Raw genomic sequence first — 16,713 nt, 5'->3', positions numbered from 1 at the left:
GCCGTAGTAGGATCTGTATCACCCAAAAACCGCGCAGTATCAATGCCACGCATCTCCCTCAGCATGGACAAATAACGACCATGCGCTCCCGCATCCGCAGCCACTGGCTACCGCTCCTCCGCCTCCACTGGTGGCACTACCTGAGCCTGAGCCGGTACCACTCTTGGCAACCGCTCCAAAACCTATGCTAACAAGCCTGCAAGATCAACTCCAGGAACTCCTCCTGCTGGGACTCCCACACCCGGAACCCTAGCATCACCCGCCACTCGAGCACCAACACCGCTCCCTCCGGCCATACTCATAGAATCCTCCTGGAAACCCTACGACTCGCCAACACCCTCAGCTGTCATACTCTGGTCCACAATATCACTAACTGTTGGGACTCTGCCCCTACCACGACCACGACCGCATCCACGACCACGACCGCTTCCTCGACCATGACCAGCAACAACATACTCTCTAACCATCTGCATTACCATGAACAGAAGGCTAAGCAAGCAATTAATATAGAACACAGAAACATAAACTCACCATGGAATCACACAGTAGGCTCGAAGAGGATGTTCTAGGACTCCATGCCACACACAATTGTTTAACTCACATAATCAATCAAAGTATGCCATTCCCAAACATCTACAACACAAAGCCTATTGAACCCAAACCTAGAATCATAAGGGCTCTGATACCAAACTGAAACGACCCGACCCATTTTTTTTAATAATATAATAATAATAATAATAATAATAATAATAATAATAATAATAATAATAATAATAATAATAATAATAATAATAATAATAATAATAATAATAATAATAATAATAATAATAATAATAATAAATACTCTACAACTAGTGGTCCTATATCCACTAGCCACCTAACCACAATCACACCAAACAGTGGAAATACGATACCAATAAATAACCAGTATTAATCCCAATCAACACAAACCAGAGAACCAGCAATCCTAAACAACATTCTAGGACTCAACTCTAGAAACCTAACAGAAACCAGACAACCAAGCGAGTCACTAGAACATTCTCCTCTTCATTGCCTTGATTCCACGATCACACTTAGCCGTTACTTGTACCACAAACACAAATTGCAATGCATGAGTATTTTATAAACACTCAGTAAGGCAAGTCTCCCATCTATTGGGCTATACACACAAGCAATAGAGACATCCATAACCATCAACCAACAATCAACAAATATCAATAACAAACCACCAAACATGCATCGACCGACACCAGAAGGGGTTGCATCGACCGACACAAGCTTGCATCGACCGACACGAACACTGCATCGACCGACGCATGCTCGACGTAGCACGAAAACCCTAGGGTTAACGCACCGTCCTCGCATCTGCATCGACCGACACACATAGTGCATCGACCGACACACATAGTGCATCGACCGATGCACATGTCGAGCATCGCTTTACCCCGAAACTTCTCACCGGATCTTCGTTCCTACAACCACAAAACTCGATCCTAAGCCACAAGAAAGCTTCCTAACGTCCCAAATAACATTCTAACAAGCCAAACAACACATAAACAAGCAGATCAGATAAATCTCCAGCTTACATTAGCCATGGTCATGCACTTACCTTTGCCAAGACGATTCTGAACCTCAAACAAGCAAGAAAACACTTCCAGGAAGCTCCTACAACGATCTCAGCTACAGATCTCTACAGGAACAGCTTCCAATCTCCCAAAATCCTCAAGAACACTCAAAAACACTTTTTCTCTCTTTTCTTTTTCTCCAAAGCGGCTAAACACGATTAATGAGACAGAAACTCGAGTTAAGGTTTTTCTTTCACCCAAAACGCAGCGTTTAACTTAAACTCGTCCGCACAAACTGACCTTGCATCGATCGATGCACCCCTTAAACCGGGATTCCGGTTCGCGGATGTTACACTTCTTTCCCATAAGAAGATTATGCATTGTATCCAACTTAGCATTCACAGTAGCAAAGTGATTTGAATTATGGCCTTCAGTGTTCTTTTACGCTCTAGGTCCGTATTCTTAGTGTTGTTGCTTGATGCTAGCCTTTCAATCAACTGTTCAACTTCATCTGGGTACCTTGTCTTGAAGTTCCCATTACTAGCAGCATCCAAAGCCACATAAACACCTAAATACCCATGAGTTCTCGGTATCTTCGACGACAAGCATCTCTTATATGTCTTCCCTTGAGCATACTGCTTACCATTTCCATACAACATGGAAACGCCCAACTGCCTTGCGAAAGCAGGAATGCTTCATCTTCCGGACTCTAGTTTATCCTAATCGGCTAGAAAAAACTCAAGAGATTCGAGAGACAGTTCAGATCGCGAGAGAGAGAGTAATGCATGAATTTAGGATTTTGATTTGAGAATTTTTTTTTAACAATAAGAGAGAAAAGAACGTTAAAAAAATATGTTGTTTCAATTTAAAGGAAAACAACTTGAAATTAGCCGTTTTGCCAAAACATGCAAAAATAATGCTAATTTTATTTTTTAAATTATTTGTTAATTATTTTTTAGCTGTTGACGAATAAGATTGTCTAATATTATTTTTCCATCTATTTCTTCATGTATAAAAAACAGTTTTTCAGTTATCAAACAATATTTTGAAATGTAACTATTTTTTTTTCTTATATTTTTAGTAACTTCAATATATATAGAGTAAAACCTTTAAAAAATTAATAATCATGGGACTACAAAATTTTATTAATTTATTAATTGATTAATTAATAGAGATGTTGATCCATCCTAAAATATCAGTTCGAGACTGAAAAAATATATTAACACACCTATTAACATCGGTTATTAATAAGTGATGTAAATAATTGAAATTAGTTTTTTTAATCGACACTAATACTAATATCACTTAAATAAACTGATGTAAAAATTAACATCATTTTTGCAGTTGACATACTTTCGTATCATTTATTATAATTGATGTAAATATTTTGTATATTAGCATCGGTTATTAATTAACTGATGTAAATGATTTGCATCATCAGATTATCAATCATTTATTTAAATGATACAAAAGTTTTTTACATCATTTATAACTAATACCAATATTAAAAATAAATGATGTAAACTAATCTTTTTTTGTAGTGCATGTTGTATCACTACCGTTGAAACTGGATTATCTCTTGATTTGTTCATATCCATGTGTTATCTTCTGCTGGGCTCTGTGATTAAAAAATTGAGACTGATGGGCATTTCTTGTGTTTGCTGATGCTTTCGAATGGTTTCCGCTACGCAAAATCCTTTTGCATGCAGCTATGTCGTTGTTCACGTCACCTCTAAGGTAAAAACTCCACATTTGTTCCAATACTTTTTTCATTTTGACAGCTTCTTTATTGCACAACATTTATCTTAATGTCACCTGATACCATCAACCACTGATCCACACAGTTTCCACTAGCTATGGACATCCTTCTTGTTGAGTTCCAAAAATGCTAGGTACATTTACACTGTACCAAAACACTCGGAGGTATGCTATTTCTTTTAGAACATGCAATAGAAATAGTAAGGTGAACCAACTATTTCTAGACTTCTATTGTGCAATAGAAACACTCGGAGGTATGCTATTTCTTTTAGAATTATGGTGACATCTACGTATACCTTTGATTGGAATGGTGGCCCATTTTTCTTGGCTTCGAATGCAAAAAAAATGTGTTTATTATCTCTGAAAAATCGGAAATTTCGTACCCTACATATCTAAAATTACTATGTTAAATTCATACCTGAACAAATCCATACATTAACTAACCAGTGAACTTGTGCAAATATATGGCTAAGCCGGTGTTAATAACCGGTCACTTACATGGATGCCACGTGTCAAACGACGTCGTTGGTTAATTAGTCATCAGAATTTTGCTCCGACAAGTCCATGGATAGATCTGAAGATGTATTGGTTTGTCTGAAGTAGTGACTGTGTGATACAAGAAGTGATACAAGATTGCTGTTGTTTTATGTGTCTGAGAGGTTTCTAGAAGGTTTGAGAAGGTAATATTGAAGGACGGTTTGAGGATGAATTGAAAAAAAAAACTATTATTTCTTTGGTTAATTAAATTGAAAGTTTACAAGGAAAAGGAAAATAATAAAAAGGAAAAAATCATTTTCTTATGAAATTTGGAAATCTTCTCCTATGGTGATTAGGAAGTCTTGATGGGTATATAAGTAGGTGTTGGGCACCTCATAGAGAGGCAATAGAGCTGAGGCATAAAGGTTAGAACCCTAGAGAGCTTTCTATTTGTGTGCGGCTTAGTTTCGCAGTTTGGTGCTTGTGTTGTTCAAGCTTTTTTGTTTGTCGGTGTGGCTTGTGTGTGAAGGTTGCTACAGAGAGTTGTTCTTTGTTCGTCGGTGTGGCGTGTGTGTGAAGGTTGCTCCAGAAAGTTGGAGATCTGAAGTCTAGGCTCAGGAGGAGTTTAGCCCAAGGTTAGGTTATCTTGGTTTGAATCTAGGCTCGGTGTGAGTTTAGTTAAGGGTAGAGATTTATCCTTAAGATTTCATGTTATAGAACGGAGCTGTGAATTAAGAGGGTTGTGGTTGATTTACGCTTTTGCGAATAGGTTGTATTTGCTTTCTTATTCTAATGGAATCGAAATCTGGACGTGGTCCCGGGGAGTAGGAAAAATCGAACCTCGTTAACAAAGCTCTTATGGTATTTACTTTCTGCACTTTATTATTTGCACCTCATCCGCAATTACAAGATCCAATAAGAAACAAGAGAGAGACGAGCAAGCAAACAAAGCTGAAAACTCAAAGAAGAAGCCATGGTCGCATCCAGCCAAAGGCCAAACCCAAGTGCCCCCAAGCCCCAACTCTAGAGGGATGAGTTTCAAAAAGTCATACAAAAGACATATATTTTAGATATATAATCTAACAGTATTTTCATTAGGTTTTGAGATATTCTAAGATTTTCAGATAATTTTATAAACAAAAATATAAAATATGTAAGTTTAAGATTTTATTCAATTTGAATATTTCAGATTGAATACTAAAAGCTGCGAGTTCTTTTCTTTTTTATCCATTGTCTTTGACATTCATTTGAAGAATAAAAAATTATAGGACGATAAGTGAATTCGAGTGATTCTTGGATGAATTCTTAAAGCCTTGAGAAAAAAATGTTGATTGAAAATCTTTTGGTCGAAGAGTTTTTGTTACAATGGAAATATTATATTCTCAAGATGTACCACCATCCACGAGTCCATGACTTTCGTAAATGTCACCTTAAACAGTTTTGGTATTCAGAAGAATCAAAGTTTGTCACTTTTTTGTTTGTTCTATTATTATTTACCTCTCTTCCTACTTTTAACAAAAAAAAAAAAAAAAAAAGAATCAAAGTGTGTTCCTGCGCTTAATGTGAAATATTTTTTTGATCAACCTTAGTGTTTTTTTCTATTTTCAATAGAGTCTTTCCTAGATTAAGCGAGAGATTTTTGTATCGTAAAACAGATGTCCATTTCACGACATCATATTGTCATTTGAACTCATTGATCTCTTGTGCCGTTTACTTCGAGCCACTTGCTCTGTTTTGTTTTTTTTTTTTTGTTCTTTTTTCTTACGAGTTAAGCCACTTGCTCCGTTTCTTTGCACGACATCATTTTTTTTCTTCATTCTTAGTCAAACAAGAGCAAAATCAGAGAGTTCTTTAGAGTTGGTGTATTAAAAATTCAACTTTGTATATTAAATGCTAATTAGTTACATGAAGAGTTTGTTTCTTCAGTTATAACAGTTCACATTTATTTACCAATTAGAGAGTAGGAAGATCTCTCATCCCTATATCACAAAGGCAACTTATTGGCTAATCATCCAAATTTTGCTCCCACAAGTCCATAAATGGATCCAACAAGACACAAGAGACAGACAAGCAAGCAAACAAAGCTAACACCTCTAAGAAGAAGCCATGGCCGTGTCCAACTTTGTATCTTCTTCTGCATTATACACATCTCCACAGGAAAATAAACTGCCAAAGGCCAAAATCCAATTGCCCCCAACACTCCTAATACTTCATTGAAGTAGGGAAACATCACTGCCACTCCCGTTGTGATCACCACATACATCGTTCTCAGACATATCCTCATTGGATTCAGTCTCGCTGTTCCTCCTCGTAATATTGGAAGTTTGAAGTCGTAGAAATTGGCGATGAACTTGTTTTGTGGGTATTTATCGGTTAGGCATCTCTCCATCGCCGCGAAAATCGGTTGACTGTAGACCTAAACATGGCATTCTATATGTTATAAACTTGAAAATGATTTGATTCTCGTAACCTCGTTATTGTTTATTTACATTTCATAATGTTTATTTACATTTCATATCAAAACAAATCTAATGTTTTGGTATTTAAACATTTTTGTTTTGTTAACTGTAAACTCAAAATGTCAAAACATATATGTATACATCTCCACATTCTGAAACGTGGTTTTGTACACATGTAAAGCAAAACATGCATGGAGGTTTTTGTTAGATGGGCACAAGGGTTCTTGTACGATACCTGGTATCCACCAACTAAATGAAGAACAATGCAAGCGTTGGCAAAATCGACGAGCCAGAATGGCTCATAGAATCCGAAACCGGTCAAGAGATTTCCCGGGGTGGAATCTCCAAAGGCCGCATAGCCAAAACATCCGCAACAGAAGAAGAAGAATGTTTGGATAAATACCGCAACCGCCGAGGCTTTCTTCATCGTATGCTTCTCTGCCGGTGGTGATCTCAATGTGTCCTGTCCTTAATTTTCATTCAACCCACATAAAAAAAGAAGGTTATTTGATCAGCAAACTATATCAACTTTTGCTCTTTTGATTTAACGTACAATTTTTAGAATCTCTTTTGGAGTTAAATTTTTATTTGTCTGTCGTATCATAATGGTAATATCATTATGTGTATAATGGTAAATTATTTACCTGAATCTCAAGAAGTATGATTGAGAAAGGATATGAAAAGGCAATGTTCCCAAGAGCTTGGAACACTAACCATACTTTTGCACCTCTGTTTTCTGCTGGACTTCCCCTTACACTTCCCTCAATTTTTCGTTTTTCTCCATTTGAATGAAAAATTAAAATATTCAATTGTCTTACACCTCAAAATCTATAATCTATTGATAATAAGTGAAGTGGACTGAGTATCAAAAGCAACAAAGACAAAATTAATATACATATATATATCAGAGATGAATATATTGTCTATACCTATGATTTTGCCAAGGGCAAGGCAGATGCCAATCAAGGAGTAAGCAAAAGACATAATCGCAGCGACAATAGAGAGCCATAGCATGTCGTGGAAATTAGGGATTTGTGACATAAGGATCTGAACGAAACCAAACAACAGCATAAAGTAGTCGTTGTTGTCTCCATATGAACATGTTGCATTGTGTCCTTCTCTATGATAACAATTCGATTTCATAATTGCTCTGTGAAGAAATAAAAGAAACTCTACATATCAATTAAAAATTCCAAAGAACAAAAGAAACAACAGTTCAAATATGTTTACATGTATTATTTACCTAATGGATGTAGCTGTAACAATGGTATACGCAATGCAAAATCCCATAAGGTTAATGTATACAACAGCCCCACATACTATCTCATTCTTCTTCCCTGCAATTAAACTAACCATTAACAAATTAAATTATTACTTATAATATTTTATTAAATCCATACAATCTCCTTGGGTGGGGGGGGGGGGGGGGGGGGGGCGGGGTTAAAGAGCACAGTACTTAGTCTTTTCCCATTGCATGTATTCAAATTATTGATTTCCAAAACTTTTTTTATTTCATTAGATGGACAGCTAGTACGCTAGTTGAACATATCAGAATGAAATCAGATTATGAGTTTTGAAGTTAACCTAAATAAACCTTAACGGCTTGAGCGTAAGAATTAAGTCGGGGGAGGCCGTTGTCAGGATCGGGGTAACGGTAGCAATCGGAAAGAAGAAAAGCAGAGAGAAGTGTGACTCCCGCGAACGCTATAAGCGCGGCCGGACCAGCGATCCAGCCAAGCTCTGCCGTTGCCCAAGCCAGCGACAACACTCCTGCTCCTATCACTCCTGTTATTATATGTGTCACAGCCGTCCATAACGTTCCTATTTTTTTTTTTATTCAAGAAAACACAACGTGACTATTATCAATTAGCAACTAAATATATATAATATACTGTTTAATTAAATGATCCCTTACATAATAAAATGGAAGTACACGACCCTTTTTGTAGACTATATAATTTTTATTAGTTGGTTACAAAATATGTTATATATTAAATATAGGTTGGTTAAAAAAAACATTATAGATTAAAGTCAATATGTAAGCTATCTGAATACACTTAAGAATATCCCAAAGAATATTTTTAAAGAGAATATTCCAATGATTTATACAATTTTCATGTATTGTTACAAAATATATACTGTTAGGCATAAAAATATATTTTTAGGCGTAGAAAGGAATAAAATCTTGGAAACTTATCACACTTAAGCGTGATTTCCGAGATCTTATTGTGCAACTGAAAATAAAATCTTACCTAAGCACGGGTCATATTAAAAAACTTTCACCAAACATGTTCAAAAATTAAAATAAAAACAAACAACAAACATAACCATTTCTCATACATAAAATTACAAAATTAACAATATAATACTTAGAGAATAAGTATTTTTTTCAAGTCATCATATTTAGCATATTGTTTTTATTGCATAATGTTTTATCCAAAACAACGTTTAAAAATAATCATATAAATTATATTTTATTATAAAATTATAATACAAATAAAAAAAATTCAATCCGTGCTCTGGTCCTAATCTAATCTAGTTAATTACTAAAGGGTTTACCTGTTCTTGTAGAAACTGAATCACGAAGTTGAGACTTGGCATCTTCTTTGATGTCCATTATTATTTTGGATGACGAAGATGAAGATGTTTAGTAGGTTTATGTATATATATTTATGGGGAAGACGAAATGAATACGTTTAATCTTCTTGGGGAAAGAAACTTTGCTTGAATGAGTTGAAAGACAGATGGTTGTAATTTACGTGTACTTATTTATAGTACTCGTGTTTCATGCGAATAACATAAGATATTTTTTTCGATGGTCGCATCTACCCATTAGTCATTGATTGGAATGGATGAAACTAATTTAACAGTTGAGTGGTCTATTTCTTTTTTTTTTTGCTTAGAATGCAAAAAGGAATATGTGTTTGCCATACTACTTTAAATTCTGTTCATCCACAATAACTTTATTATCAACTTTTTTATTTCAAGGATGGATTTCTCTAATATTCTGTTTGTTTGGTATATTATTCTATCGGTCTGTTCGTAATTGGCATTCTCATCTCAGCATATGTTATTATTACGTCAACCAGAGAAATAATACAAATACGTTAACCATCACTTATTTTTTGAATAGGTTATTATTTCTTTATGATGAGTATATCAAAATAAGTTGGTTAGTCATCTAGATTTCGCTCCGACAAGTCCATGGATCGATCCAACAAGAGACAAGAAAGAGACGAGCAAGCAAACGAAGCTGAAAAGTCGAAGAACAAGCCAAGGTCGCGTCCAAACACGGATCTTCCTCTGCAGTATACACATCTCCACAGGGAAATATACAGCCAAAGGCCAAAAGCCAAGTGCCCCCAACACTCCAAGTACTTCATTGAAGTATGGAAACAACATCGCTATCCCCGGTAGATCACCACATACGTCGTTCTCAGACACATCCTCATTGGATTCACTCTCACCATTCCTCCTCGTAACATTGGCCATTTTAAGCCGTAGAATCTGGCGACGAACTTGTTTTGTGGGTATTTTTCGGTTAGCCATCTCTCCATAGCCGCGTAAATTGGTTGACTGTACACCTACAATGATATTTTTTATATGTTAAAAATATCAAAATGTTTTTTTTAAAAAAATTAAAAAAATTGGTTGACAATTATCTTCTTTTTTCTTTCTAGTATATTAAAAATTGTGCATGGTTTGCTTTCTAAGCTGTGATTACGCATGTAAACAAAAAAATAGAAATTGACGTTTGAAACACTAGATGTGTTGGTTAGATTGGACCAGGGGTTTGTACGATACCTGATATCCACCTACTAAATGAAGAACAATGCAAGCGTTGGCGAAATCAACAAGCCAGAATGGCTCATAGAAGCCCAAACCGGTCAAGAGATTTCCCGGGGTGGAATCTCCAAAGGCCGCGTACCCAAAACATCCACAACAAAGGTAGAAGAATGTTGTGATGATTACCGCAGCCATAGAGGCTTTCTTCATCGTTTGCTTCTCCGCCGGTGGGGATTTCAATGTGTCCTGTCCTTGATTAGCAATTTAGCAGACTATTATGCTCTTGTGATTTAACGTACAATTTTTAGAATCTCTTGGAGTAGTTAATGTTTTTATTGTCTTACTTAGCATCAGTTTGTATGAAGGTAAATCATTTACCTGAATCTCAAGAAGTACTGTTGAGAAAGGATATGAAAAGGCAATGTTCCCAAGAGCTTGGAACACTAACCATACTTTTGCACCTCTGTTTTCTGCTGGACTTCCCTTTATGCTTCCCTCAATTTGTCGTTTTTCTTCATTTTAGAACAAAACAAAATATTCAATCATTTTCTATCTAAAAATCAATTAATGACAATAAAAGGAGTTAATTACCTCATCAACACTTAAAACTCTTATTAATTGGTTAGTGTCACAAGTAACAAAGCAATATTAATCTATATACAAGATCATCTGGCTTATCTTTACCTATGATTTTGTCAAAGGCGAGGCCGAGGCCAATGGAGGAGTAAGCAAAAGACATAATCGCAGCGACAATAGAGAGCCACAACATGTTGTGGAAATTAGGTATTTGTGACATAAAGATCTGCAGTAAATCAAACAAAAGCATGAAGTAGTTGTTGTTGTCTCCATATGAAGATGTTGCACTGTGTGTCCTTCTCTATGATAACAATTTGATCTCATAATCGCTCTGTAACGAAATGGAAGACCCTCAACATATCAATATTATTTCACCCAAAAGAAAAAGATAAATATTGTAAATCACAACATTTCTAAGAGACTAAAAAAAGGTGTAGGTTTAACATTATGTTACCTAACGCAAGTAGCTGTCACAATGGTATAAGCAATGCCACAACCAAACAGGGTAATGTATACAAAGAACCCACATACCATCTGATTCTTCTTTCCTGCAAATCAAATTTACTAACTGAATAAAATAAATCAATTTTAAATATATATATATATTTGTAGTAACCAAAATTGTAATCATAAATGGTCAGTGCTCATTCTAGACTACTACTATACCACTCGACCAACACCATCAGACCAATCAAACAATCTATATATGTTTAAAACTAGTTTACTTTGTGTGTGACTGTGAATGATAGCAGAATATGAGATCTGAACCTAAATACAAATTAACGGCTTGAGAGTAAGAGTTTAGCCGGAGGGGACCGGTTTCAGGATCGGGGTAAGTGTAGCAATTGGAAAGAAGAACAGCAGAGAGAAGTGTGACTCCGGCGAAAGCTATAAGCGCGGCCGGACCAGCGATCCAGCCGAGCTCCGACATGGCCCAAGCCAACGACAACACTCCTGCTCCTATCACTCCTGTTATTATATGTGCCACCGCCGTCCATAACGTTCCTTTTAAAAAAAATAAAAATAATAAACACAAGGTAACTATTAGCGACTAAATACACATTTAATTGCTCTAATTAATGCTCATGATTATGATGCTTTACGGATATCTACCTGTTCTTGTAGAAACTGAATCATGAAGTTGAAGTTCGGTTCGTCTCATAACTCGAGACTCGTCAACTTCTTTAGTGTCCATATTTTTTCTCAGACTTTTGTTTGTTATGGAAGATGAAGATGAAGATAAGTATAGTACTTATGTAGTTATGTTATGTGTGAAGATACATAGTACTTTATGTTATGTGCAGCTGGTTATGTGTGTATCTATGCGAGAAAAGGACATGGAAATATGTTATCTTCTCGAGAGTAGAATTATTGTGAACAAGACGACATATATGATTTGTCATTTACCATTATTATTGGTTAATAAAATGGATGGTCACGAGTCATTATTGATTGGAATGGTTTGACTTTTTCTTTCGTCAATCAACATCCCAACTTTTCATTAACCAAATAACAATTACACATTGTCTATATTCGGTAGGTTTAATCTCTAATTTTGTATTATATAATACCAAACTTAATGTGTGAAAGATCAAACATAACTCTTTGGTAGTCTATTGGTCACACCATTACTTTCTCGATTTTGATGTGTGAACAACAATTTAGCTTCGCTTTATATTTCTCTTTGAAACAGTAACTAGTAATTTAAAATGACATCTTTTTTAGAAAAGAGATAATGTGCACTACTGTCCTGTTTGTATAACAATTGCGGATGAATAATTTATTTGATGATACGTATAAACTTATTGCGCAAAAGAGTGAGTTTTTATCAGGAGAAATTGTCTTTTAGAAAAAAAATGATTGATTCAGTAAACTATATATCTCATGCAAAATTTAGAGGTTACGGGTTCAAGTATGGAACTACATAGTTATCCATGCTGTACAGTACAAAAAAATATTTGCATAAATTTTACTGTTATTTGTTAGTTATAAAATAATAATAAAAATTTTATTTTATTTATTCTATACATTTTATAATCTTTTACATTCTATACATTTATTCTATAAATTAAGTTTATAATATGCCTCCTTAAAAAAAAATACATCCCGAGGTAAAAAAAAATAAACTAAAAAATAATAATATACATATCAAGATGAGGAATCGAAATTGTATACAGTTGACAAAGATGATTTGAAATCGTTTTGTGTGAGGGAGAGAAACTGAATAGTTATTCTTTTATAGTTGTAAGTTGAGATTTTTGCTACATCAAAGAATTTTGTTCTTCTAAAATTTTAATTTTGTAGATTTTGACAATCACTTAGCGGTGCAACTGACGTAGATTGTTTCATCCTAATTTTGCGTTGTCAACATAAAGTTCAATGTATTTTTAATTCTTTAAAGTTCTATATTTTATCTTGGTCAGTTTATTTATAGTTAGGATTATTATTTGCAAAATATGAAAAGTTCTACCTTTTGTTTTTTTTCTGTGTGGTCATTATCTTGATTCTTTACATACTTTTTACCAATATCAAATTCTAAATGCATCAATTGTTTAATCTACATTTAAAAAGTGCAGTTTAAAGAATATACTAACATATATTCTTTCAATTTTCAGCAAAAAATGGTTTGTCATAAATATTTTTAAATTTTTTTTGATATTTATTTTTTATTTTTTTTAAAACAATCTTTGGTTATTTTTCGAAAACCCACAAAACTATATTTAAAAAAAATATATTAAAAAATACATTTTTCCTTGCAGTTAACGCACGACTGCACGAGTGCCATCTTCTTCAGTTTTAAGGGTTTCTGTCTAACAAAGGTTCGATTTTTTCCTTTTTACAGTGAGTAAATCAATCATGGAGAAACAGTTTCTGAGTGAAAGGCTATCACTGAGAGACGGTTGTGAAGTCGAAATCTCTTACAAAAACAATGGCACTGAAGGCGTTTGGTACAAAGCCATTATCGAAGCAAAACCGCTCAGAGAACTCTGTGTTCGGTTCCTGAAGGAAGACTTCTCCACTCCTCTTAACGAACTCAGAGACAAAGTCTTGATTCGACCCATCCCGCCAAAAAATGTGCAAGCTTGCATCGATATCGAGATAGGCACCATCGTCGACGCTGATTACAAAGATGCGTGGTGGACTGGTTTTGTAGTCAAAGAGATTGGTGATGACCAGTGTTTGGTGTTCTTTGATTCGCTATCTGAGATCATTCAGTTTGGTAAAAAGCATTTGAGGCCTCATCTTGAGTGGGTCGATGAGAAGATATACTCATGGTGGATCATTAGATCAACACAAAATTCAGAGGTAATTGTGTTTTTTGAGGGTTGCTTGCTTCTCAAGTTTAAATCTTTCTTGCTATTGTTATCGAAAGTTTTGTTTTTCACTAATGTTTTGGGTAACTCTGATTGTGAAATCTTAATGAAAGACTTTAACTTTACTGTTAGTAGTTCTTGATGCGGTTAGCTGAGGAGCCTATGTTTAGTCCTGGAACAATGGTGGAACTAAGGTCTAAGATAAATGAAACTGATGAGTTCGTATGGGTACCTGCAATGGTTATTAAAGAGTTTAAAGAGGGTGATGATGGTGAGTTTAGGTATATTGTCAAGGATATGCCTTTGATCCGCAAGAGTTATGAGGGAAGACCAAACAAAACGGTCGATTTGCCTAGTCTTAGGCCTATACCACCTTTTTTTCGGGTTGAAGAGTATCAAGTGGATGAATTCATAGAGGTGTATCATGATGGTTATGGATGGCGTCAAGGACGGGTTACGGAAAGTCAAATACCAATGATGGGAAGGCTCTGGTGTGGATTGCTTATGGAGGCTACAAAGAAGAAAGTGTTGTTCAAAAAATCGGATCTTAGGCCTTTGAAGGTGTGGGAAGATGGTGTTTGGAAGGTATTTAACGTTTTTGATTCACTGGTTTTAGTCAACAACACTAGATTATTGTCAATAGTGACTAATTCGTGTGGATAATGGAAATAAGAAAACTGTCATTGTAGCTTTAGAACTTCAGCTCCTTTGACAACATTTCTTAGATGTGTAACAATGGTTTGCATTGGAAGTATTTGTTTTGTTATCTTCTTGTTGTGGTTTATGATATGTGTTATATGTTGCAGACAAGGGAATTGTCTTTAACTCAGGGATCAGGAGATAAGATGGGTGATTCTGTGATGAATGGTAAGTTGGTAACACTCTCCAAAATCAAAGCGAATTCTACAAACACATTTTCAGTTTCTATATCATGAAAAATTGATCTTATAATTTCCACTGTTTTCCAGCAAATGAATCTGATCCACATGTAACTCCACCTCCAGGCATGACCATAACACCGTTGAAACAAGTAAAGGCTGAAAACGATTCAACACGAGAGAATGTAAAGTGGAACTTTTCGCTTTTACATTATCATTTCTCAATTTCTCGCTAGTTTGTTAGCTGGTGGCTTTATCATCTTAATCTTCTTGACAACTTCCGTGCAGGGAAATAACGAAGATATTAATCGAAAGAGGAAAAGAGAAGATAACCTTTGTTCTGTAGCAAAGGATACAACAATGGTTTTGCCCTTTGAGAAGAAGTCACCATTTTGGAAGATACTTGAATCAATGGAGGTGTTTAAAACAGTCCCACAAAGTCCTCATTTCAACCCATTGGTAGAGACTAGAGAAGAATCCCGAGAAATGTTAGCGGTTGGTATGATGTTTACCTTTTCTGGTTTACTTGATGAAGTCAAACTTCTGCCACACAAGGAGACCATAAGCTCATTCATAAGGATCAGTATTTCCTTGGACGAGTTAGAGAAACACGGGTTCAATGTAAAAGGAGCTAAGTCGAGAATCTGTAAGTTGTTGACACTTAGAGGTATGCAATCAAAGAAAGAGGATGAACTCAAAGGTGCCAAGAAAGTGACTGGAGATAAAGAGAGTGCAAAGGTTGAGAACAAGCGCAAGATTCTCGAGCTGCAAAGGCTGAATGAGGAGATGGACAAAGAGATAGCTGAGAGTATGTCATGTGAAGCAAAGATTGTCCAAGAGCTTGATGATGTGAAGCTTGAGTTTCAAGCAACTGCATCTGCTCCGTGGTGATAAAAAAATTATATGAGCTTTTTAAGCTAATCTCTCTATTCTGCACTTAAGAGATTGTTTAGGAAATTTTTTAAAATCTTGATGATTTGTTTTTTCTAATCTTGTAAAATCTTTCTATTTGATGAAAGAGTTTTCATAACTTTTGTTATGAAGGAAAGGATATAAAATCCTAAACCAATAACATAAAATTTGAATTCATTAACAATTCAAGATTCTTTTGTTTTACTTGAATAACATAAAACTTTTAATGACTTTATAAAACTCTTAATCCAATAACACTGATTTATCAAGATTTTAGATAACTTTTTACAAATTCACAACTAATAACACCAAATTTTTAAAGAGTTTTTAAAAGTCTTGATTGAATAACAACATATTTTACCTAACTTTTAAAGTCATTAAAATTCATTCTAAATCCTAAACCAATACTTCCCCCTTAGACGATATGTAATTGAAAAGACTTCGTTGGCCCTTTCGGATGATTATTAATGCTTAGTTTTAAGTTTTAACAAGTTAAAATTAAATCAACCACTTTTTGTGTTGTTCAGCGGTTATGCTTAGGGATTTATCTCTGATATACCCATCTCTCTTGTAGAGTTGATGCAAAATTTTCTTCTTTTTGTTTTCTTTTCTTTATTCATCTCTAATGAGATGAATGATAAATTTTACACTTTCCACTCAAATGTGGTAAAATTTGAGATGAATCTATTTTTCATTTACAATAAAACCTTTATAAATTTATACTTGATTAGTTAATAGTCACTATAGATTAATAATTTTTTCCGGTTCCAAATTGATTGACAATATATATATATATATATTTTTCAAAATCTTATGTAAATATATTGTCCTTTCAATATTATAAATTAATAATCATATAAAATATCAATATATATATATATACATGTAAAGATTTATTAAAATATGGCTCTTGTGTTGTTATTTAATCTTAAATTTTCATTAATATTTGTCAGTGTTCATTTCCCATAGTTTTATTGAAATTGATTCT

The 16,713-nt window shown here is 34.7% G+C and overlaps 2 protein-coding genes and 1 pseudogene across 6 annotated transcripts; 1 reads left to right on the top strand and 2 right to left on the bottom strand.

Annotated features, from left to right (window-relative positions):
* Positions 1–5,663: 5,663 nt before the first annotated feature.
* Positions 5,664–9,090, bottom strand: LOC104706677 (putative amino acid permease 7). Of its 4 annotated transcripts, none has more exons than XR_015564155.1 (7): positions 8,819–9,001; positions 7,844–8,080; positions 7,503–7,596; positions 7,189–7,409; positions 6,904–7,037; positions 6,495–6,727; positions 5,664–6,216 (listed from the first exon to the last, which is right to left on the bottom strand). XR_015564155.1 is itself a non-coding variant. In XM_087462429.1 (7 exons), the coding sequence occupies exons 1-7, from the start codon at positions 8,874–8,876 to the stop codon at positions 6,167–6,169; spliced, it is 1,014 nt and encodes a 337-aa protein (XP_087318555.1). In that variant the 5' UTR covers positions 8,877–9,090; the 3' UTR covers positions 5,664–6,166. The 4 variants fall into 4 exon arrangements, 2 of the variants coding, with proteins under 2 accessions (XP_087318555.1, XP_010421187.1); XR_015564156.1 differs by having other exon boundaries at positions 5,664–6,208; XM_087462429.1 differs by having other exon boundaries at positions 5,664–6,208; positions 6,495–6,722; positions 8,819–9,090.
* A 322-nt stretch (positions 9,091–9,412) lies between these two features.
* On the bottom strand, positions 9,413–11,934 carry LOC104706676 (putative amino acid permease 7; annotated as a pseudogene). Its single transcript, XR_015564154.1, has 7 exons — positions 11,735–11,934; positions 11,390–11,626; positions 11,076–11,169; positions 10,730–10,952; positions 10,424–10,557; positions 10,064–10,291; positions 9,413–9,843 (listed from the first exon to the last, which is right to left on the bottom strand). The product of XR_015564154.1 is annotated as a putative amino acid permease 7 (transcript).
* Positions 11,935–13,376: 1,442 nt separating this feature from the next.
* LOC104706675 (DUF724 domain-containing protein 10-like) lies at positions 13,377–15,861 on the top strand. The gene is made up of 5 exons (XM_010422884.3): positions 13,377–13,927; positions 14,071–14,520; positions 14,742–14,802; positions 14,904–14,998; positions 15,102–15,861. The coding sequence occupies exons 1-5, from the start codon at positions 13,478–13,480 to the stop codon at positions 15,702–15,704; spliced, it is 1,659 nt and encodes a 552-aa protein (XP_010421186.2). The 5' UTR covers positions 13,377–13,477; the 3' UTR covers positions 15,705–15,861.
* The last annotated feature ends 852 nt before the right edge of the window (positions 15,862–16,713 follow it).

This window comes from Camelina sativa, chromosome 8, assembly GCF_030686135.1.
Source record: "Camelina sativa cultivar CO46 ecotype springtype chromosome 8, ASM3068613v1".
In the NCBI taxonomy this organism is placed as follows: domain Eukaryota; kingdom Viridiplantae; phylum Streptophyta; class Magnoliopsida; order Brassicales; family Brassicaceae; genus Camelina; species Camelina sativa.
The sequence above is the reverse complement of the archived record's forward strand: the minus strand, read 5'-3'. Positions and strand labels throughout refer to the sequence as shown.